Source organism: Archocentrus centrarchus, chromosome 7, assembly GCF_007364275.1.
Source record: "Archocentrus centrarchus isolate MPI-CPG fArcCen1 chromosome 7, fArcCen1, whole genome shotgun sequence".
Taxonomy (NCBI): Eukaryota; Metazoa; Chordata; class Actinopteri; order Cichliformes; family Cichlidae; genus Archocentrus; species Archocentrus centrarchus.
In genome coordinates, this window is record NC_044352.1 from 22,002,315 (window position 1) to 22,026,177 (window position 23,863).

At 44.2% G+C, this 23,863-nt stretch overlaps 1 protein-coding gene across 6 annotated transcripts in view; it reads left to right on the forward strand.

The window, feature by feature from the left end:
* Positions 1-23,863, forward strand: part of rerea (arginine-glutamic acid dipeptide (RE) repeats a) — a 127,264-nt gene that overhangs the window by 76,786 nt on the left and 26,615 nt on the right. For 4 of the 6 annotated variants that reach the window (XM_030732813.1, XM_030732816.1, XM_030732815.1 and 1 more), the window contains 6 exons: positions 10,541-10,646; positions 12,115-12,211; positions 13,841-13,945; positions 19,659-19,707; positions 20,409-20,533; positions 23,546-23,645. In XM_030732813.1, the coding sequence (XP_030588673.1) occupies positions 10,541-10,646; positions 12,115-12,211; positions 13,841-13,945; positions 19,659-19,707; positions 20,409-20,533; positions 23,546-23,645 (582 nt within the window). Of the gene's footprint in view, positions 1-10,540; positions 10,647-12,114; positions 12,212-13,840; positions 13,946-16,801; positions 16,947-19,658; positions 19,708-20,408; positions 20,534-23,545; positions 23,646-23,863 lie in introns of those variants that run through there. The other 2 variants (XM_030732817.1, XM_030732818.1) reach the window with 1 other exon arrangement.

The following is a 23,863-nucleotide window of genomic DNA, read 5'->3' on the forward strand; positions in this document are numbered from 1 at the left end:
GGGGTAATATCCACTTCATGCAGAGCCGCCACAAACGGGGAGGATTGTGGGAGTGAAGCAGGGGACACAAAGGAGAAGACGAGGAACGAGAGAGAAGAGGAGAAGGAGTGGCAGTGGTAAAAAGATGCAAATCTCCACGGCGCCTGTAAACAAGAGGCTCTGTGTCAATCACCAGATGTGAAGTGGCACATTTAGCATTCTCCTCTCGCCCGCAACCATTCCAGCACTGCTGGGGATTGTTTGCTTGGCAGCTGGCTGCCCATTGGTCTGGACCAGGGACTGGGCGTGGCTGTGTGGTGATAACGTATTGGCTGCCATGGCAATGATACCCACTTTTTAAGAGAGTCATCAATAACCCCGCCCCGTTGTACTCCACATACTGTTAGTCAATGTCTGCTGGATCATGCGTATCATATCACTCTCCACATGCACTCTGTTACACGCATCCACTCCGCTACAAAGAGTCAGCTTTAAGAACACCTAATCACCCTACACCCAAGGACAGGTGGAAGTCAGTCACACCACTAGCAAAGCTGGCTGAAAAGTGAACCAGCGTCACACATATAAGCTGCAGAAAGTAAAGCTCTCCCTTTATGTTGCTTTGTTGTTTGGGGTTGCGTGCGCCCTACCAGATCTCATGCCGATCCTGATTGCATGGTATGGTGAACTGTGTCTCCTTTCTGCTTGATTTAACTTCAAAGCCGTGACTGGGCTGAGCAGAGCAGGCTTCACATTGCCGTTTAAAGCTGGGAGACAGGATGTGATGGCAGACAACTGAACTGTGCACTGTAAACGGACACTTCCTCTGCGGTGGGTAGGAAGTCCCCGCCAAACCATATGGTCACACTGGGATGCACAGATCTTCTGTGTGTGGGTGCATTCCTTGGGTTTTCTCTCCATGGGGTTCTGAATGTGTTTGTCCATTTATTCATCTTGTTTTCCTGTGTATAGTGTCTGCCCTGAACATGCTGTTACAACTAATTGCATTGACCTGGCTTCTTATCTAACACAGCGTAGTGCCATTTTTAAAGGTGGGGTAGATGTGTGTCTCATTTCAATGACGGTGGCAGGGCTAAGTGAGGGGTGAAAGTGAAGTGAAAAGGTGACTCGCAGAGTAGAAAGCACTGCCTGAGACACAGCAACGACCTCTCTGCACCCCCCCCCCCCCCCCCCCCCCCCCTTTTCTGGTAAACAGTCATCCTCCTCTCCCCCCCTTGACAGAGTGAGCTGAGGCGAGTAATTCCCTCGTCTACAGCAAAATCCTTTACCTTCCCTACCCAGTCCTGGACTCTGCTGCACAAAGCAAATGCAGCCTGAGCCTCAGTGTGTTTGTGTGTGTATGTGCGTGTGCATGTTCAAAGTATGCCTTTTGATTTACAGGCACACGCAGATAAATGGGCGGAGAAGGCTTTGATGTGCCTGGGTTGCAGAGAGTAGAGATGTTGGTGTGTTGTTCAGCCTCTTTGTCTCACGCTCTCTCTCTGTGGGTGCTCTGTTTGGGTATGCGCGAACGATAACCAGCGTGTTTGACACGGCGCTCGTCATGACTCCAATGTTTTTCCCATGTTCTGCATTAGCGAGCAATTGTTTACTTACCCGTGTGTATTTTATTTTGTTAGGGTTTGTGAAGTCAACCGCAACACGAGACCCTGCAAAGGGCTGCAGCTCTAATCCGCAGGGGCTTAAAATATGCTTGTTTTGTTTTATTTAATCAAGACACATTGTTCTGTTGTCCTTGCAGAACGCTCGCCCGTTATATCACTGCCATGCTGGCTGAATGTTCTCGTGGTGCGTTGCCATTTTTGTGTCGTGTTCAGAAAACACAACAAAATGGGCAAAAGGAGTTTAGGAACTAAAAGATCGATTATGAATAAAAGTACGTTGCATTGCATCAGGGAGAATATGAGCAGGATGCCTTCACAGAGTGAGTAACGTGTGGGCAAAAATATCTTAAGGTGTGCGCTCAGTGAATTCAGATTAGGATGTGGCTTACAACTCAGCTCAATCATTTATACCTTCCTGCACCTTTTATCATGCTCTTACATCACCTGTGTCAAATTTCTCACCATTATTCGCTTGCATTAAAGTCACAGTGAATTTATTTGTATTATTGTATGCTAGATTTAAATGGAAAGTAATTCCAGCCAACTAATTTAACCCCTCCCCCCTTCATTAGCTCAGCCTACCTTCAGTTCCATATGTTTATTAGAAAGTTTGTAATGTAGAAATAGCAAAACATCTCTTGATTTTTTATGCATTTTAGAGTTAAAAAAAGACCCCACTGGTGAGTTAATTGCATAAGAGGAGCACATAAAATATTCATAGTATACTATTACAGAGAACAGAAAGATTCAGTCTTTCCACCTGACTCCTTAAATGATATCGGATTTGATTTATACAGTTTAATGTTTAAAGCGTAGCTCCTGGTTTTTGTTTAATGTGGCGTACACTGAATGTTAGCAGAATTTAAAAAAACAAACAAACAAACAAAAAGAAACGCTGCTTTCACTTTAAATTCCTTTGCAGGTAGATTAGACATTTGGAAACCCAGAAACTATCCATAATCATGTTACAATATGGCGGCTGTTTTTGCTGGTCTAGACTAAAAGTCTTGCAGTACAGCTCCTTCTAGCACTGGGCCAGCCTTGTTATTGCAGCTGTGTTGTCTACAATACATCTCTTGTTGCAGCACAGCGGGAGGCTGCTCAAAGCTCCTGGCCTCTGTGCGTGCACATGCATGCGTGTGTGTGTGTGTGTGTGTGTGTGTGTGTGTGTGTGTGTGTGTGTGTGTGTGTGTGTGTGTGTGTGTGTGTGTGCGTGCGCACACGTGTCATAATCACATTCCTCCCCAGCTTTCCGATGTTTTCTCTGAGTAGCCTTTTGATTTTTGTGTGCTGTAACTGTGTTTGGCGAAATCCCCGTAATGTCTTTAAATCTTTAGCCCAAATCTTAAAAGCATTTTTCATTTGCATCCATGCAGATATATTCACACACACACACACACACACACACACACACACACACACACACACACAGGTAATTTGCATGTGATTATTTGCATATTGTACAAAGCAGGCATGCCTGACAGACCACCCACTGCTCAGCTAGTGCGGCATCTGGCTGATACACTGCTTACATGATGTATTACTGATAGGGCCAGTGTCATCACTAGAGACTGACAGACAGGCAAGGTCACCTTCAGGCTGAGATAAAGCAGGGGAAGAGAGATGCAGAGATGGATATCTTAGGGAGCAGCGGCCAGATAAAAACAAAACAATCACAAATGGTCGAGCTGGTAGTGATATAAGCTGTATATCCGGTTTCACGCTCACCGTTAAGATCTGTTTTTGCATGCTTGCATTAATATACTCTGCTTATTTGCCTCTATCTGCGGCTGACTATCGCCGCTCCGTCTGTGTTTGTGCTCTTCAACGGAAACAGTTTTGTTTGTGTGTGCATGCGGAAATGAGTTTTGTATTGTGTGTGCACGCGTTAGACAGATCATAAATATTCCTGTTAGCTTCATGCATTAATGTGTGCTGACCACACAGAGCAGCGCACGCAGACATGCAAGAGGCACCTCAGTTTCTTGTATCTGTGTCACTATCACACGCTCTCCCTGTAGACACTCCTGATGGCCTGACAGCTGCTCTCGCATAAAGACCTCCGACGCATTCATGTGAGCACACACTGCATCAGTCTTTGAAGTGCCACAAATCCGCACACACACGGCACCTTTCTGACTCCCCAGTGCATTGTTGAGAAGATATATGACACACACAACATTAAATTTGTGTGAGAATTATGCCGGGGGGGAGTTGGGGGGGGGCATCGATTAGCACTAGCTTAAGCATGCCTTCTCATTTCCTGTCTTCCATTACAGCACTCAGCTCCATCTCTGCCATAGCCTGCTCAGGAGGCTGCCACTGGTACACACACACACACACACACACACACACACAGGGTTTGGATTAGCTCACTGGGCAGACATCCAATTTGACAAACACACACACACACACAGTCTGATAGTCATATTCTTTCTGTGCCCCTCTCTGTGAACATTCCTCATCTCTCCCTCTACAGCTGTAGTCCAGTCAGTATTAGTGAATTGTCTCATTATTTCACTAGGCTATGCTAACAAGGCAAAGCTAACACAATGGATTACAGGCAAATGAAACACCCGGCGTTTGTAAAGGTTCTACACAACACAACAAAAAGTCTGTGTTCTCTGAAAACGTCAGTATTCCTCTTTTTTTTTTTGTCTTTTTGTGTATTTGTGTTTCTCTGTGAATCCTGACTCACGGGCATTACCTTGAGACCAGAGAAGTCTCTGCTCTCATGAGAACATCCCAGACTATGCACAAACACACACACACACGCACAGGCATGCTGGCAAATACACTAACACGCACGGGAAGCCAGGTATCAAAGCGAGATGGCTTTGAAGCGGTTAAATGAAAGGCTGAAGGCAGAAATGACAATGTTTTCTGGCAGGCTTTAACTGTATGTCTGGCTGAGAGGGAGAGCTTGGGAAATAAAGTCAGTATTATGATCTGAACACTGAGATATGAGCTCTCCTAACCGCCTCCATCTGTCCTCCTGCAGCCTGCGTTTGAAGTCTTACTCAGATCTGCATTCTAGTTTTATACCCTGCAAAGTGCTGCAAAGATTTCTGACCATGTACGTGCATGTGTGTATTAGCATTTAGTCTAAATCACTGAACATAAGTTGCCAGGTGCTCTTTGTCTGTCTTGTGCTGTTCATGATCATTATTTTATAACCCCTCTCTGCCTTTGACTTTTAACAGCGCTGCTATCTGCACCATCACTTAACTTGTGTTAAATTTCCTGGCTTAAACTGACGTGAAACAGAAGTGTGTTGGAGGCAAAGACAAATATTTAAGTTGGACACAGTTCGGCTGTTTTATGCAGCGAACAGCCAGTGCTAGTGTTCTCAATTCTCACTGCCCCTCTCTTTCTAGAAGGAATGCAGTGTGGTCAGCTTGAAGCATGTATCTTATTATTCCTGCTATTAGTTGACTTTATTCCTCAGGGACACATTTGAAATAAAGGAGAAGTGAAACAGACGGGTGCTCTAAGCCTTGTTTGCTATCAGCATGGCGTGAAGCAGAGGGTTGGAAAAGTTGGACCTCAGATGTCGCAGTCATGCGGGGTGCTTGTGACTCTCTAGTGTGTAAAAGGGTGCCTGTGGTTGGCAGTGTGATCCACCAGTAGTGGTCTTCAGCCCCGAAGTCTTAATTAGTATCATCTGTGAGCTCCGCATGACTCCCCCCCCCAAACTCTCTGCTGCAGCCATCCCTCTGTGTTTTTGCCTTGATGACAAGAGGACCTGTTAACATCCTCACATGTGTTGCTGTATGTCATCAATTTGTACAGTGACCTGGCCAGCAAGTCCGTTGTAAAGAGATTTAAACCCGTCAGCCTGATTCCATGAAAGTGGGTTTTAAATTTAAGACATGCATGGGCACTCACATTCAAAGGCACACACACACACACACACACGCACAGGCTCGCACACACCATACACACAAAGAGAAACGAGAGCAAATCTGCCCACTTTGAATCGGCTAATGCTCATCCAATCCAATATGGAGCCGGGCTGACAGATGGGCCCAGTGTGTTCAAAGCAGAGGGTGCCGATTTAATATCCAAACAGGTCAAGCCAAAGAGAGGCAGTGAGAGACACCCCTGTGTAGGCATGGTGTAAAGGTCCTGCCAGCATCACCACCACAGCTGGGACTCACCTTGCCCCCCCTCGGGGCTTCTCTGCCTCCCACACGGTCTCCCTATTTTTATTTTATTTTATTTATTTATTTTTTTGCTCATTGCCAGGCGTACAAGCAGGCTGTGCACGGTTCCTCCCCACAAACACTATAATCAGCATTTGTTTAGTGTTATTATATGTGGTTCGGAGAAGGAGGTTTCAGGGGCAGCAAGGCTTCCTCCAAGTAGCCAAGTGCTCACGGTGAAGCCCATAAGGAGAGGAGGATTGAAGATAGGGATCCTGTTGCTGCTGCTGGCTCTGACAGTCTGATTTAGAGTTGCTTTCTCTTACCTCTGACACAGAGTCCCAGCCTGCCCCTCTCTGCTGCTGCTGCTGCAGGCTTGGGAGAAGAATAGAGGTGCTTATCCTGAAAGCCTGTTATTTGTGTGTGTGTGTGTGTATGTGTGTTTGTTCACACAGCATGCTAACATTACTTTTTAACAACCTCCTTTGTCAGTCACTGAGATGTCGGAGATTGCGTGAGCACAGCAGATCTCTTGTACCTCACAAGTGTATGTTCACACACGCGCGATTTTTTTTCTTTTTTGTGTGTGTGTGTGTGTGTGCGCGTGTGTGTGTGTGCTGTCGTCCAGATGGAAGTGCTTATTGAGTGCTGGTGTGCTGGCAGATCTCTCCGACTCAGAGAGAGCGGGAGAAAAGAAGGGAGAGGGAGAACGAAAATCAGGAAGAGAAAGCCGAGTGGAAAACCCTCCCAATCAGATCCATCATCGTTGTGTGCTTGTGCGAGCGTACGTGTGATCTTCCCAGCCAGCTCTTCCTGCCTCCCCTCTCTAATCTTATCATGTCGGAGCAGCAGATTAGTCCTCCCAGATCCCATCTCTGCCTCCAAATGCCACAATCAGCCTTTTGTTCTTTGGCTGTGCTTTCTTCCCCCTTCCGACAGGCTAGGTGAACACTCCGACTTTCTGCCCTCCCTACCATTTTGAGCCTGTGTGTCAACACCTCTACCAGCCCTGATCTAACAGACTCGGGCCTCACCTGTCCTCGGGGCATTCGTTAACTAAGCTGTTAGCTCAGCAGCCCGCTAGCCTAGCTGAACTGCTTGACATTCCTTGCTAACACCGAGCTACTGCCGCTGTTGCCGCTGCTGCTCTTGCCTGTATGACCTCCCCCTTTTCCCTCCCTCCCTCTCTCTCCTGATCTCCTTTGTCTGTGGGTTTGGGATATGTCTTTCCTTCCTTACTTCTAGTTGCCACCTCCTGAAGGAAGTCATAGATCCTGGCTGGTGTTGTCACCAGTGCATGAGGGGGGTGGTCACTAACAGGGTTTGCAGAGGAAGAAGAGTGTTTGAAAAGAAACTAAACAGAAAAGAAAATAAACAGGGGTTTCCTGTTAATGAGGTGCGCTGGGGGCCTGTCGTGTGGGAGAAGGGAGGATCTGGCATTGTTTAAAGCAAAGCTCTAGTGTTACAGTGGAAGGAAGAAGAGGAGGAGGAATAGGGCATAAGGTTTGAGGGTTACAGGTTGTAACAACGCTCTCTGGCTGCCATATTTTAAAGGCCACTGTGAACAGTCGTGAGCGAAGCTCGTTGCTGCTCAAACATAGGGCAGGGTTTACAGGGTTTGGTTTTGCATTGAAAAGCACTGTATTGATTTCACGCTCTCGCACTTGAAAACACAGTCGTAGTCTCGCACTCTCCGATCTTTCACTGATCTTCTCCCTCAAATAACAGAGCTGGTTTCTTTTCACATTTAAAGTCTTTCCTTGTAAAGAGAAAAGTCTGCCCTCTGTATATCCCTCGTCTTCCACAGTCTTTGTAGCATTGTGGTCATACACAGGGGCCCTAGCTCCAGAGTTGACTGCACAAAGAAAACTGCACAGCCATTATGGACCCAAGGGGCCAGCCATCTTTAGCTAGTCGAGGGGAGAATTAACTGGCGTGTCTGTCTCGACTGCTTTCAGGACAGTGATGAATGTGCCGATTTGTTTTTATTAATAGTGACGCTTGCTCTTTTTTTTTTTTTTTTTCCACCACAAGAAATATACTTTATGTTTTCCCAATATACATCCTTTTGAGAAAAGGTATGAGGAGTGCTAAAGAATGCCACAGGCCAAGCTGAGCCACTGAAGGGAGGGGAGGTGCTATTGTGTTCAGCCCCAAAGCATGACTCTCAGATTTATATCACCTCAGTGAATAAAGGGGCAGTCTTGTACCCTGCGGGTTTCAGTGAGAAGGATGGGAGCAGGAGGATAGTTGTGAGTTTAAGTCTGAGGAAATTAGATGGACTTACGACTCCCACCTTAATCCACCTCCTTTCTCTCCTAATTTCTCCCTTTCTATCTCCTCTGATTTGCTTCTTCTCTCCTTCCCTCCCTCTCGTTTCATTTCTTCCTCTCAGTAGTGGGTTAGCAAGTCTTTCGGCCTCTCTGCAGCAAGCAGTGCTCCCAGGGTTTAGGGCCCAGGAGGAGGGAGGGCCAGGGCCATGTTTAGCCTCTGGCAGGACAGACAGAGATGGCTGACATTGTGCGGGGCTCAGCTCTCTACAGGCAGCGTGGAATGTCTCTAATCAATTCAGCATTGTGGTTCTTATGTTCTCCCTCTGTCATTTTCTATGGCAGGCTTAGCAGAGCCCAGACAATGCAAGTAGTAGTTCGTGTGGCGAGTCTGAGCTGTCTATCATCTCCTTTCATTTTCTCCTAGTGTTATCTACTCATTTTCCCACCCCACATGTTTATGGAATTGTGATAATTGAAAGCTGTGCTCCACTCCCACTACGTGCTCCATATGTTGCACTCTCAGACTTTCTCTCCGTCTCCCTCCCTCTTTTGCCTGAGAGGGCTTAACGCCGCTGTGAGCTTCATAGCAGCAATCTGCTCTGGAGAGTGGCAGCTACTCTCTAGCAATGAGGATACTGATGATAGTGGAAGCAACATTTGGTCTCTGCTTTGGTTGGTTTAAAACAATGCAGGATAATGAATGAGACGTACAACCTGTGTTTTTGTTGTTTTGTTTTTTTACCCCCCCTGCCTGTGCACTTTTGTTTGCATGAGGCTCGGCTTTCCAGCTTCCTTTGTTTTTTGGTGGGTTTTACAGACAGAAAATGAAATGTTCAAGGTAGCCCACCAGCAACATTTACAGTCTCCTTTAAAGTATTAATTATGCATAAGCACCGGATAACTACTCGTTCCGCTGTGGCAGGCAGCCTGTTAGTCTAGGAGGTAACTGTGTCTGTACGTTGGATAGACAAGGGGTATGGATGGGGTGGGCTCATTGCTTGGAGGGAGGGGGAGTGACATGACGTCATTGCACACATTTCTATACACAGTATGCCTTCGTGCTCGGGGGTCTGTGTCTTACTCCATCAGTGTTGAATCACAAGCAAAGTGTGTGTGTGTGTGTGTGCACGTGCGCTTGTGCGATGTTGCGTGCATCTAATCATCCAGAGCAGTAAATGCAGCTGACTGACTGCATGCCAGCTGCTGTTTAACACATCCAGGTTCACTTACTCACTCATTCCTCCTCCCTGCTAAAGGTTTGAGAAAGGGAAGGAAATGAAAAAAAGCGTTGGAGTGAAAGGTTGCAGTGGAAGAAAAGGGCGAGATGAAGTGAATAAGGGAGGAAGGAATGGAGAGAATGAGAAAACCAGAGGTGGGCTCGAGGTTTAAGGGGAGGTGATGATTTGCTTGGCTGCATGTGCTCAGTCTCCCCTGTGACATAACAGAACAATGTACTCCAAAAGCTTTAAATATCTTTACTCTGACCTCATGTTTCTGCACACACACACACACACACACACACACACACACACACGAACAAGAGCCTGGAAAGGGTGGATGTTAAACTGTCTGCCTTAAATTACCAAAGTTTCTTCCCTTTTTTTTTTTTTTTCCTTTCCCCCCCATGTGCTTTTTCTCCTGTGCTCCGTGGGTGGTGTCGGTGGCAGTGCAGGTGTCTCAGTCTGTTAGTTCAATGCGGTGCAACACAGCCCCTAATAAAGATGGCTGGGGCCAACAGGATTGCGTCGCAGTCCAGCACCCAGCCTGGCAGTCTCTCTAATGTTCTTTCAAACCACTGTGACGGTCAGTTGGGTTTATGTGAAGGCACAATAAATATTTTATAACATGAAATGAAAACAGTATTTTGCCCTTTTCATCCCTCACCTCAGCACTAGTGTCAGTCTCTACCATTTTCTCCCCACCTTTTCCTTGCCTCTGTGTTTCTTCATTGGCTCGCCCTGTGGAAAGGCTCTCTCCTAACCTCAGTGCTGCCACTTGCTGGCCATCTGAAGGATTAAAGAGATTTGCTGACTTGCATTTTATCAAAGAGCCAGTGGGTGGCAGCACATAAAGGCATAGAAAACTGATACTGTACATGTGCATGAATAAGCTTTAAAAGGCCCTAGTAGCATGTTAAATACATAATGGCTCATTAGAGTATTATCATTAAGTGAAGAGAAACCAAGGCAAAGGATTGATCTGCAGAAGGCATAGGTTGAACACTCATCCATTCCCCACATGGTTCCTCTCACTCCATACTTCCTCCAGCAACGGCCATCCTACTGTTTACTTTATTAAGGCTCTAAATGCCCTACAATCCGTTTTTAATTGACTTGGTCTCTCTGCGTGCGTCTTGGCATCAGCCTGTGTGAGCCATAAACGGTGCATCTGCACAGCTTCGTTCTTTGCCAAAAGGCCAATTTGTGACGTCGTAATCAAACAGAATGATGTCTGTTTATCTTAGCGTGGGATCTTTTTAGTCTCCTGCTCACTCACTTTGTGTCTGTCTGTGTTGCAGAGTAAACGGGACCATCTGCTGATGAATGTGAAATGGTACTACCGCCAGTCAGAGGTGCCCGACTCCGTCTACCAGCACCTGGTGCAGGATCGCAACAATGAGAACGGTGAGGCCACCGTTCGACCGTTTAAACACACCTGCAAGTGTGCATATGTACAGAACATACACACAATAAAGTAAATACACTTAACTTTCTGTGCAGCACCACAGCCCTCGGTGTTCCTCCTCTACAAACACACACACACACCTCTGCTCCCCACACTGTTGGGTGATGTGAGAGTGAATTTCAAACAGAAACCAGACGACTGCGTCCCAGGCAGCTGAGCCAATGCCGTGGCTCTGTGCTGGTTCCCTGGGTAACACTGCTTCAGGCCAGACAGCAGCACGGTCGAGTGTTAATAACCTTCAGCGTCATGTACACGCTCGCACAGTCAGTGCCAGTGGACTCATCACACTCTTAACACAAACACATCTACAGGAACACGAGCCCGGCAATGAACTGTAGCCACTGAATATCAAATCCTGATGGAAATTTAACATTGTTGCAATAGTAAGTGTCCACGCAACATTGTAATGACTTGTTTTATTATTATTTTTAGACATAGATTAAAAAAAAAAATTCTTAATTAGTAAAACCATCACATAGTCATACGTATTAATCTTGGAACAGCCGTCTGCCACAACCAGAAAGAACTAGTTTAAGAAACTAAATAGATGAGATTAGTTAAACTGATGCTTTTTCACATTAGTTTGTCCTATAAACACAGTTGAAGTTTAATTTTAGTCTTTTAAATGCGCATGTTCCTAAAACTGTGTCTTGGTTGATCTCAGTTTGGAGAGTAAATTGCAGTGTATAATCACTTTAAGGTCGCCTCACCTGTTGACTCTTCTTGCTAGCCGGTGCGTCCCCAGCGGCTCGGCTTTTCTGCGCCTCGCGTCACAATCGTCTCTAAATTTACACAGTGCAAACACAGCCTTTTAACCAAACTAAAAATACAGATATGATCAGGGTCACAGCTAAGTGCACTGTTGTGCCATTTTCTTTTTCTACAGTAGAGCGTGGTTGCCTCTCAGAGGTTAACGTAATTTCAGGTGCGTCAACCGAACACAGCGTGTGCTGTTCCTTCCAGAAATAGTGTCAGTCCCACACAGCGCTGTACTATCAGCAGTCTGTCCTTGCAGCAGGGACTCGGATTATTAGAATTGATGTCACAAGACCGGCGCTCGCTGGGCACAGCTCAGGTCATTTGTCTAAGACAAGTCCCAGCTCCCTCTTGGTGCTGCTGATGCATCTTAACCCCCGTAGGGGTCATTTCATTTGAGACCCGAACATTATGCCCTCTTCTGAAAGGACAGCATATTATTGGCTTTATTGAATTATGTGGCACAATATTCCACAGAGGTGCCTGTTACTCTGGGTGTACGCAGAATTGTGCTCCTGCTTTTATGAGTAAGCTTAAAGCAATCGAAGCTGCTTTATCTCTGTTTATTCTTTTGTCATAGATGAATAAGTTTGGTGGTTTTACTGAGTGTATATGATGTAGACTGACCGCAGGCATTTCTCCATCCTCCAGACTCCGGCCGGGAGCTGGTCATCACCGATCCAGTTGTCAGGAGTCGAGAACTCTTTATCTCTGACTACGTGGACACTTATCATGCTGCTGCTCTCAGGTAAACAAACCCACACAGGAACAAACAAAGCTGCACATAAAGACTGGAAGCTTTATAAACAGCGCTACGTTAGAAAACTGAAGCAGCATTTTATAGGAACAGAATGCATTCAGCACAGGTTTTTCAGGCTCTTTTTACACCAAGATATCTACTTCTAGAGCTCTAGTAACACCTAGGCTATCACAGTGTTTGAATTTATCACACAGTGTCACTGTCACAGCTTTTGGTGGTGGTATTCGGTGGCTTTTTATACAAATTATAGAAATGTAATTCAACTTTTGTGGCATCTTCTGTCGTGATTTTGTGTTTCTGTCAGGTTAGACATCACTTAATGTCCTTCTAGGGGATAATTACCTTGTACTGAAAACAGCAAGATAAAGATAATCCCATGCTTTTTAATCAGAAGTTGAAAGAAAAAGCAGCTCTTTTATATTTGCTGGTGGACTATCATAAAACACATGGCAGCGCTAAACCAGACTCCGGAGACAATACAGCATACTTTATTCATCCTGTTTGACATTATTCCCGTATTTCTGCCACCTCTACATGGAAAATGTTATTGCTCTAATACTAAATTCCTTTATAGTATGACACATCAAGCTATTTCATTTTTTTAATGCTAAAATGAGCATAAAGCATGCTTTACTGGTTTTAGCAGGTGCTGCCAAAATAGAGCAGATGTGTAAAGATGCAAAGCCATAACTGAGACACATGCTTCTATGCTGTTGTACATTAAAACACTGATTAAAGTGGTTCTGCATCAATACACATACCTGCATGAGCTGCTAAAGTGCGGCTTATAGCGCCTCTTCTATATATTTAATGTCAGTGGAAATGCTGGCAGGCTTAAAAATGTTCTTTGTCTAGAAACAAATATGCTTTGTTCGGTCTTTGTCCCTGCCTCGGTCTCTTTCTCCATCCGTGGCTGACCACCCCTCCCTCCTTTTCCCTTTTCCCCTTTTCTTTAACCAAAACCATCTGCGAGCGGCAAAGCCGTGTCTTCCAGAAACCACTGATTTCAGGGAAAATTAGCTGCAACTTCTCCTACACAGAGCTCCCTTTGATTTGTCTTATTCTCTGGGCTTTAGATAAACGGGAGGGAATTCCAGTGGGATGCTGTAATGCCACAGCTCTGAGCTCTCCAAAGACGGCTCTCCTTAGCACCCTTTAATCTTTTCAGAGGGAGGAAGATACTGTTTCTCTGCTACACAGCCCAGCTCCATATGCCTGTGATGTCTGTTATTTTGATAGAGCCAAACACCAGTGCGCTGGAAACAGGAAATGGTATCAAGATGCGGTCAGAGCTGCGGCCTCCACGGCTCGCTGGGGGGTAAACGTGTTAGGAAAGAGACAGGCAGGTTGAATTCCTTTCCAGATCTCTGCATCTGCAGCAGATGAGGCAATGCTGACGTGTTCAGCTGGTGTTTACGGCTTAAGTAGCCAGAGCCTGATGTCTCACCGCTAAAGGCAGCAGGTGCTGACAGGCAGCAGATACCTGCTGCTGTAGTTGTCCCCTCCAATAGGTGAACATACAGAGAGCTTCTAATTAGGGCTACTCGTGCTCATGCTGGGGTGTCACTTTGTCATGTAGTTGTTTTTGTCTAATAAAGCCTGTCTTCTCTCTTGCAGGGGGAAATGCAACATTTCCCATTTCTCTGACATTTTTGCTGCCCGGGAGTTCAAAGCCCGCATGGACTCCTTCTTCTATATCCTTGGATATAACCCAGAGACCAGGTGAGCTCACCGTCACTGACGGTGCACCTTTCTTAATTCTCCCTCAGCTCTGAAATTCAGTCAGCCCTGCACAACACTGACATTGTGTTTATTAAATCAGGACATCTAAAACCATCAAAACAAGTCCAGTATGACATCTTAAGCTTTTTTACAAACAACAGCCAGAAACTAGAACTAAAGAAAAGCAGTGAGAACTGGTTAATGTTTGATAAGGTTTATTGTGACTAAACTGATTACACAGTTATCAATACAGATGACAGCTAATTTTCTGCTAATGGATGCCTCTTGCTCTGTGACAGCTGTGAAATTCTCAGTAAATTGTTAAGATATTTTAGAGCTCAGTGTTAGTTCAGATAAAAATAGCCAGCTAATACACAGCTAAAATCATATGGGACAGGCTTTCGGGTTTTCATTAGTATTAAAACACTTAATAAAAATATATCCTCATCCAGAGTACAAATGCAGGTGATGTACAGAGAATAAATTTTTTACTCCATATGAACTCTGTTTATTTTTTTATTGCTTATTTTTTGTTTTAAACAGTGTAATGTCTAATGATGATGAAAACGTTATCGGTGCAAAAAGAATGGCCCTAATGTGGTCTAATTATGGGGAATGAGCTGAGGAAAACCTCCCTTGGCTTTGTAATTGTTTGGGCATTTGTTCAGATTTTTCATATTACACGTCAGGTTTTAATCACTGATCTTTTGCGTTAAAATTAAGATTTGAATGAAGATTCTGCGAGGAGCTCGGCTGCTGCATGTTAAGTGTCTGATTAAGATTTCACTGAAAACATTTTGACGTGCCACTGCAGGAAAAGGACGGGTGTTAAATGATGAAAATAATGTTGAATGAGTTTCCAGATCCTGCTGTTGCGCAACCCGGATCACTAAAAAAAATTCTGAAAAAAAAAAAAAAGATAATATTCACAATATTTATGTGGCTAAATTAAATTAAATTAAAAATATATTCATTACAGGCAGCTGTATATACTCAGGTAATGATGCCCTAACTTGATGCTAAGCACATCCAACATATCGAAAAGCGGAGCATCGTCTACCTTTTTTCTCCTTTGCTTTAAATCATGTTTTTAAGATCTCCAGCTATGCTGTTGTTGTTCAACCGCATAAACACAGCCTCCCTCTTTCATTCTGTCAACCACCTTCTGCAATGCAGTGGTTGGCACTGTAATATTTGTGCATATCCAAAAGCCTGTTGATATCCAGGTGTGTCTCTACTTCCAACCAGAAATGTGGACTTGCGCACTGTTGGCTGGTTTGTAGAACCACTGAGACAAGAGGCTGTGAAGCTGCTGTAAAACCCCCAATAAGATACACATAATGAAACAATGTTTGAAGAATGATGCTAAAACCAGCATATTCCTATATGTATTAATGAGAACATTTCAGATTCAGAAATATCCAGTCAGAATTTTCTGTTCACGAGAGGAAGGGTGCACACTGGACCCTTGTTTGCATGTAATTTTACTAACTGCCATAACTGAACTGGCAACAGAGTAATGCTTGGAAAATAACTGCCACATTTGATTAAATGCTGCTTTTGTTGATTATTGGTCAAAAAACTGTTTTTAACTGTGATTTATGCACTACGTTCAAGTGTTTTCAGTCCTATTGCCAGAGGTGTGTAAAATGAAGCACCTTGCCATGGAGTCTGAATTTACAGACATTTGCTGTGAAGAGCTCACTGAATTGGAGCATGGTGCTGTGATAGGAAGCCACCACTCAAAGAAGTCAGTTTGTAAAATTTCCTCTCTCTGAGAGATCTTCCATGATGACCTGTAAGTGCTATTATTGCAAAAGTGAAAGAGTTTAGGAACCACAGGAGCTCAGCCACAGGGTCACAGAGCGGAGTGCTGAAGCTCATAGTCATAAATGTCTCCGACACTCTGGCATTAACATCAGCACAGAGACTGTGTGCCGGGAGCTTCATGGCCGAGCAGCTCCTGTAGGTGGCCCAGTACTTTTGTCCATATAGTGTATATCTGGGTTATCATTGCAGTAGCATTGCAATTTAAAATGGCTTTTGTGGTAGAGTTGCAGTTTCATGCTTTTATCATCTCCTATGAATTGTATTTTGATAAGATTTTAGTAGACATAAAGTGAGCTTCATTTGCTGATAACAGATTCTTCCCACAGTTAATGTGTTTGAAAGCCTTTTCTTAACTTGTGTTTGTCTGCTGCCTGCTTTGCAACATTATTTAAAGGAGTTTGTAATAAGTGCTGGAATGAAGTGGTAAATATTGCTTTGATTTTTCAGTTACACTTGACGATCTCTACTTTATTATTTGCCATATATCTTGATTTTCACCTCAGTCTGATCTGTTTTTAACATGGTTGCCCTTCAGCTCCTGTGTTAGTATTCCCATGCAGGGAAGATGTAGAAATTGTTTGGACATGATGAGCTTTTCATTCATTCAAGTGCACGAGTAAAAATGAGTGAAGCCCCTCGTGTTTTTACCACTGGTTGTGCAGGGAATGCCTCACGTGTTGCAGTGACAGCTGTCCTTGTTACTGGCACTGATGGTTGCCAGCTGGGAACCCCCTCCATCGGGGCCCCTGTTCGGTTTCAGTCTTCCGCTCCCTTCCTCCCTCCTCGTTTGGTATTCCGAGCTCGGCGTCTGCAGCATTGCAATTTCACTCTTGTTTATTATGGTGCAGACATACGAGGAGAGATGAATTCCGTATCCTGCATGCGGGTCTGTCTGCCTCTGCGTGTGTGTATGTGTGTGAGTGAGGTCGCAGCACATGCTCAGTAGTGTGTATAGAGGAGCGAGCCGAGCTTGCGACGCTGTACGTGCTGGCTGAGGTCACAGCACAAGCTCAGTGAATACCTCTCCGGAGCGAATGCGTGGTTCTCCATTTTGAGCACCTAGAAATAGGTGTGAGAGGGGAGTTAATTCCAACGAGCATTATAGACACAGTGTCAGCACCCCACCTTAGGGCTCGATGTCAGAAATGGACGATTTGTTCAGTCCCCGGAGGTAGGTTTGCGATCACATTGTCGTGCTTTCTCGTGCCATTATCGGTCGCTGCGCGAGTGTTGGCTCGTCTTATTTTCATGACTCGCATTCCAGCTGTCTGACAAAACTGTGTGATGTTTGCAAGCTGTCCGCGCCGCTGTCATTGTGTTAACCGGCTGTGTTTGTGTCGGGGAGAATGGAGGTGGGGGGAGAATCGAGTGTGCACGTTTGTGTCGGCACCCGGAGAGCTGAAGGCTTCAGGACGCGCAGGCTGTCACCGCAGCTCGCGTACCGTTACGCGCCGGGGCTGCCGTGATGGAAATACAGTCGCGCCGCACCTTTTTTGTTCATGCAGTACATTCAAGCTTCCGATAAATGCACAGTGTTAAGTGTATGTTGGCCTGATAAATGCGCACCCGGTGGTGTGATTATACGGCGGTGTTAAGACCAGCAGAGGCTTCCCTGGCTCCATTTTGCATCTCCTGTTTACAACCGGGATGATGACATGGCGTATGAAGCTTTGCTGGGGTGCAGTCAAAGCTCAGCCGGCCCTGCTGCCAGCTGCGATTCACTCAAGCTGCCTACCATGATACTAATAACACCAACTTGAGTCTACTTTTTTCTTTTCTTTTTTTTTTTTTCTGTTGTGCTGCAATTATGTCAGTGTGCCACAGTCTAGCTCTGTGATTGGCTGAAATTGATGGCGGGGGGCGGGGTTATCCTTGATTGCACACAAAGTTGCCCAGACTGTCACGTTGTTTGGGTTTGATAAGTAAGCCTGTAATTACTTGACAAGATTGTGTGCTAATGCTGAGTTAGAGCTGAACGTGTTGTAACAAATGGCCATGTTTTCCCAATGTTTATTGTGCTAGGCAACAGGCTTTGAGTTGCTTAATAGAGGGGAAAAAAATAAACATTATTAGTGGAGGCAGTATTATATGAATACTCTGAGCACAGCTGCTAAGATAGTGCTTCATTTATGCTTTCCTTGTTTACAATAATGAGCTAGAAGCCAGCTTCCATGTCATTTATATGATCCAGATTTGTCTACAAGAATAAAAATCAACCACAGGCTACATGATTAACAAAGGCCTGATTTTTATTACAGGCATCAAAGTGTTTGCTCGTGCTGTGGGCTGTTTTTGTTTGAGTGTACCTGCAGTCTTTATGGAAACTCCTCCGAGCCTCTTGCTGCGATCTGTATTCTGCCTCCTCTCTCAGGACCTGTGCAGTATTAAAGCGTGGCTGTCTTCAGACACACTGTTCTCATTCTGGAGCACAGGTCCTCATTTGTCATCCTTACTGCCTCCTGCCAAATGTACTGTGGACCTGGCCGACTGCACATTGTCAGAAACACGTTTGCAGAACTTTACCTGCTCTGTAAATTCAGCATTTCTTTTTTTTTAAATCTCCCTTATGCAGGCGTTCATCACTTGTGTTGCAGATGTGGCTGGTATATCTGCACGCATGTCAGTATTTCAAGCTCTGCTGGTCCGTAATAAATCAAAAGAAATAGTTACTGCTTATTCATGATTCGCCTGTGTCAGCTTGGGAAGTTTCAGACATATAATAGTGTCTGAAATCCAGCTTTAAGTAGGATTATGAAATTGTTATGAAACCTTTATAGTCTTATCTGAAGCGCTGATGACGCAGGAAACATCGTATTTCATCTTTATCTGCACTATTCATCACTGTGGCTGCCAATTTCTGAGTGCTTTATATTTAGTTTGTCTTATCCGCCGAGAATGTTCACAATAAAATGAAGGATTTCAACGTGTTTTGGAGCAGCGGACGTTTTTTTTGGCAGCTGAGATTCGCATTTTGGACTGTGCTGGTGTCGAGATCTGTGCCAGTGCTTCTGGCAGTTCATAACATATCTGGACGGATATGGATTAAACCTTAAATCACACTCTCCCGTCTGAGGTGACGTGGAGGAGGAGATCTTTTAAGGAGGGGGAAAGTCGGGCTAAACCTGAGCTCGTCACAGGGTTGGTGTGGTTTGAGAACTGTAAAGGGACGGGAGGACTGCGGCCTCTCGAGTTTCCTCCGGTGATGGAGTGCGAGCTTCTCTCAGTGCAAATCACGCTGACAGATTCTGGGCTGCTCGGCGCTCGCTTGTATGAAAATCGGCGCTGTTGCCTAGGCGACCGAGGGGAAAGGCTTTTCAAAAGGAACATCTTGTCATTTTCTTTAATCCACTGCAGCTGGAGATTCGGTACACTATTATTAAATTGCAGTTGCTATGGCTACCAACGTTTGCACCAGCAGCCGTTTTCACCCTGCATATCCAGAGCCAGCGCCCCCCCCCCCCCACTTCTCCTCCTCCTCCTCCTTTTTTGGGATTCTGTTTTATTGCTGCATCCACGATATCATGCCTGCAAATGTGCTCCGCTCAGCTTGCTGTGCAGGAGCAGTCGGACAGGAATCAAATCTGTAAACACTTTGTACTTGTCTAACATCTTCCCCTTAAAAACTTCCACATTTAAAATAAATAAATAAATACAGGCCTTTCCCTCTTGATGTGCATAGGATCTAGTTTCGGCCACGACGCGTTCTTTTATTCCCTGTTTTTAAGCTTCCATCAGTTTTGATGCCCACTTGTGGTTTTGCAGTTTGTGCAGTTGTTTAGCTGATTAAACGGGATTCGCAGAGCCAACAGACTTCTCACAGCCGGCTTTGAAATGGTGACGAGTAAATATTTTGTTTCAATCCGCTCCCTTTGTTTCTTCTCAGGCGACTAAACAGCACACAGGGGGAAATCCGAGTGGGACCCAGCCACCAAGTAAGTCATCGTACAGCACGCATTAATGTTTGAGCTCGGGCTGCACCCAAATATGAGAATATTTGGATTATTTGGTTTTTGGGTGGGAATTATGTTTTCAGTTTAGAGGTGTACCATCTCAGATCCTTGCAGTGATTATCATAGTTCTGTTTACCCATCTGAGCAGCTTTGTGGCTAGATTCTGTTAGTTTTCAGCATCTTCACAAATCTAAGTAGTGGTTTCCCACAAAAACTGAGTTACAGTTTTACCAGTAAATCTAGCCATCTGACATTAGACATTATCTTTAACTTATGTACAAAGCTTTGAGTATCTGCTGTTGATTGCATTTGAAGATCTTGAGGCCAAAAAAATGGCCCCAGTGTGACAGTCTGTGGTTTCTTTCTGCAGAATTATTACAATCATGTGTATTTTACACTCAATAGCAATCAATAAGCTATACATTTAGGTCTTTGTAGGTTTATAGTATTTGACAGAGTAAAACTATATATATAAAAATCACACCTTCAGACTATTAGAATTCAGTGTCTCATATACTGTATATTAAACTATTATGACAGTAACTTGTTGCCATCCCTCCTCTCAGGAACACAGTGAAAAGTTGATGATAGGCAGTTGAAAGCTGATATTTTTCTTCAAGCTTGCATGCTATTTGTAGTGTGACACCATCTGTCTCTCTCTCCTTCTCCGTGGGCCTAATTAGGCCAAGCTCCCGGAGCTGCAGCCGTTCCCCTCCCCTGGTGGCCAGGCCGTAACCGAGAATGAGGAGCTGGTCTGGATGCCAGGGGTCAATGACTGTGACCTTCTCATGTACCTCAGAGCTGCAAGGTGAGCCCAGAGACGCATAGAAACTCAGACTTGGCAGTTATGCCACGTCTAAAGCTGTTGGAGGTTTTTCACAAAAAAAAAAAAAAAAAAAAAGGTGACTTTAGTCCTGTGCCCTTCTGAAATTGACACCTGAGGGTATTTGCATAATTCAGTACCTGCTAATATAAATATAATACTCATTGTCAGTAAAAGTGATTATTATCTGTCCAGGATCAGCTGAAGTCTCCAGATTGGTATTTTAATGCTGTTTATTAATGTTTCCCTATGATCAGGTGTGGTTCCTGGGATGAAATCAGTCACCAGTGCTCCATGGGATGTTGTTACAGTTCCAGTGATGTGTGTGTTGACAGGTTTCTCTGTCAAAGACTGCAGTATAATTAATCACAGCCTGCACCGTGCCAGACAAGACTGTTCTTTCTGGCTGGGAATGACTTGATAGCATTCATGAGAGATATGTTTGAGATATGCTTGACAGTAGGGGTGTGCGATATTGACAAAAAAATAATATCTTGATATTTTCTACAATTCTTTTGATAACAATAATAAACAGTATTTTGCATTATTTAAAAATGTGTTCATAAAAGTGCAAGCTAGTAAAATATAGGACTTAAATCAGTGTTTTTGACACTAACTTTTATTTTTATTTTATTTTTCCGTTATTTAACAAGGTAAAACACATTGAGATTAAAATATCTTTTTCGAGAGTGTTATGGGCATGACAAATGTAAATAGAAAAACTTAGGCGAGTTTTTCTAAAGCAGTCGCTCAATATGTAAGATTTGACAGAATTTTAAAAAAAATCGAAAAAGAGGCTGTCCAGGGGGGGATTCCCACAAACTTATAGCAAAAAAAATCAGAAACTACACACCATCTGATCAGAAACCCACTTTTTGGCAGACCGCTTCAGCGTGTTATCCGAGGCAGCAAACAGGTGAGATCCGAGAACGTTGCTAGGTTATGACGCAGTCACTGTAACATACTTTAACTTAAAGTATGTTACTTAATTAACATCCATCCATCCATCATCTTCCTCTTTATCTTGCTAGTCGGGGTCACGGGGGGGCTAAAGTTTGCTGAGTGTGTGTTTTGGCAGACACCTTAGCTGATTTAGGTTTGTCTTGGACAGCGGGTTCCCGAAACTTTTCGTATTCCTCATACTCGCTGATGATGGAACAGGTTAGTTGTCGAGCTGTCCGCTTTCTTACAAAGTCTGCAAACTGCCGACTTTTAATCAATGCCAGTCTTTTCAAATCCAGACCACCTCCTCGCCTAGGAATTAAGGGGGTAGACTGCGAGGCTGGCGATGTCTGAATTTCTTCCCCTGGCGCAGTGTGTTCACTCATTTCCAGCTTTAGGCATGTTGTTTAGACAGCTATGCTAGCGCACAGTATGGGGCACTCTCAATGCGCATGCGCAGCAGCCTATACTAAAGTATAAAGTAGTGAACGCGTGGAGCCGAGGCGCTTTGATAGTTTTTTTTTTTTTTCTTCCCCGGTCATTAGCATACTCGATAACGTCAGCTCGCACATCGTTAACACAGTAATTACGAAATTATCGTAGACGGTATATATCGCACACCCTTACTTGACAGATTATAAACCAGCAAGTCATTTACAACAGTTTAAATAACTGCAGTCATTTTTTTTGGGCACAAATACTGGAAATCACTTTATGGCAGACCATCACTTTGTGGGCGTGCTGTCCATGCCGTACACGCCAGGTTGTAAAAAAAGCAAGAGGTGCAAAATGCATCTCCAGCAGCAGTCATTTATTTCATACAACTTGTATTTTTAAAGAATAGCTGTTGTAGATTGTTGTAGATTTACAGAAGATTTGCATTAGCTGGTTAGGAGTTACTGCCATTTTTATACACGGTCCCCCATTTTCAGAGGCTCAAAAGTAATGGGACAATTGACTGATGAGCAGTTTCATGTCCAGGTGAGGCCTGTTCCCTTTTTATTTTGTAACAAATGAAGCAGACATAATATCTGAAGTTTATTTAAATATTGAATTTATATTTTAAAGCTTTTCACTGTAATTCAAAAAACGAGGCCCAAGGAGATGTCAGCGCAAGTGAGGGAGGTCATCATCAGTTTTTTGTTTGTTTGTTTTTTTAGAGAGAGGGTTTACAACAAGGGTTCACACTCAAGGACAGGAAGTCTGGATTAGACTTTGCCATCAAACCTCTAAAAGAGCCTGCACAGTTCTGGGAAAATTTTTTGGACAGAGGAAACCAAGATTAAGAAGAGAAGATGCCTTTCTCGAGGCATGCTTTTCAGTTATTAAATACAAAACTGAAAGTCAAGAGACCCGCATAGAAGCAGCAACTGAAGCTGGCTGCAGTAAAGGCCTGGCAGAGCATGTCGAGTGAGGAAACGGCATCCGGTGATGTCCACGGGTTCTAGACTTCAGGCAGTTGACTGCAAATGATTTTCATCCAAGTATTAAAATAATTCTCATATTTAAATTTATCTTTCTCCAGTTCATTTTGAGTCTCTGAAAATGGAGGACTTTGTGTGAAAATGGCTGTAAAGCTGAAAGTCTGCACTTCAGTCACATCTTGATTGATTAATATAAAATCCACAGTGGTACCCATGCAAAGTACACAATCACAAATATTGGTTTGTTTGTTTTCACCCTATTTGCAGGTATAGTCATAAATGACCCCATTCAGTTGTTTCAGTCACTAAATTATTAGCTTGGTCATTTGAGGGTTAAATGATCAAAATAACTCCTGCATTGTTATTGCTGCATCACTCCGGTCATTAAATAGACTCCCCAATCATGTTTGTTCAGGCAGGTGACTTCAATATTGAGGTAGTTTGCAGACCATTTATATTATGTGCATAACTGTGTTAAATAGCAGGAACTGTTTCCAGGTGGCCTCTGGTTGTGTTATGTTCCTACTGCGTACCCATGAGATGTAACTCAGGGAGCTAATGATTAGCTAGATTTTCTTCCTTTTTTCTTTAAAATTTTTAAATGTTACCATCATCCGTGTTGTGTCCACAGGAGCATGGCTGCCTTTGCAGGGATGTGTGATGGAGGCTCAACAGAAGATGGGTGTCTAGCGGCTTCTCGAGATGACACTACATTAAACGCACTTAACACTGTAAGTAGCTATGCATCAAGTCCAACTCTGAGAGCCAAGCATGCATAACAAAAAATGAATTGCAGAGATTTTTGCGGTGAGCTCAGCTTTGATTTCACTGTGCAGTGATGTGCGGCAATAAGTCGTCTGAGGCAGCAGAATAGCCCTTTTAGTAAACCCAGCCTCAGCCTCAGCAGTGCATTAGGCATAATGCGAGGCTTGTCCGTCAGATAATGAAT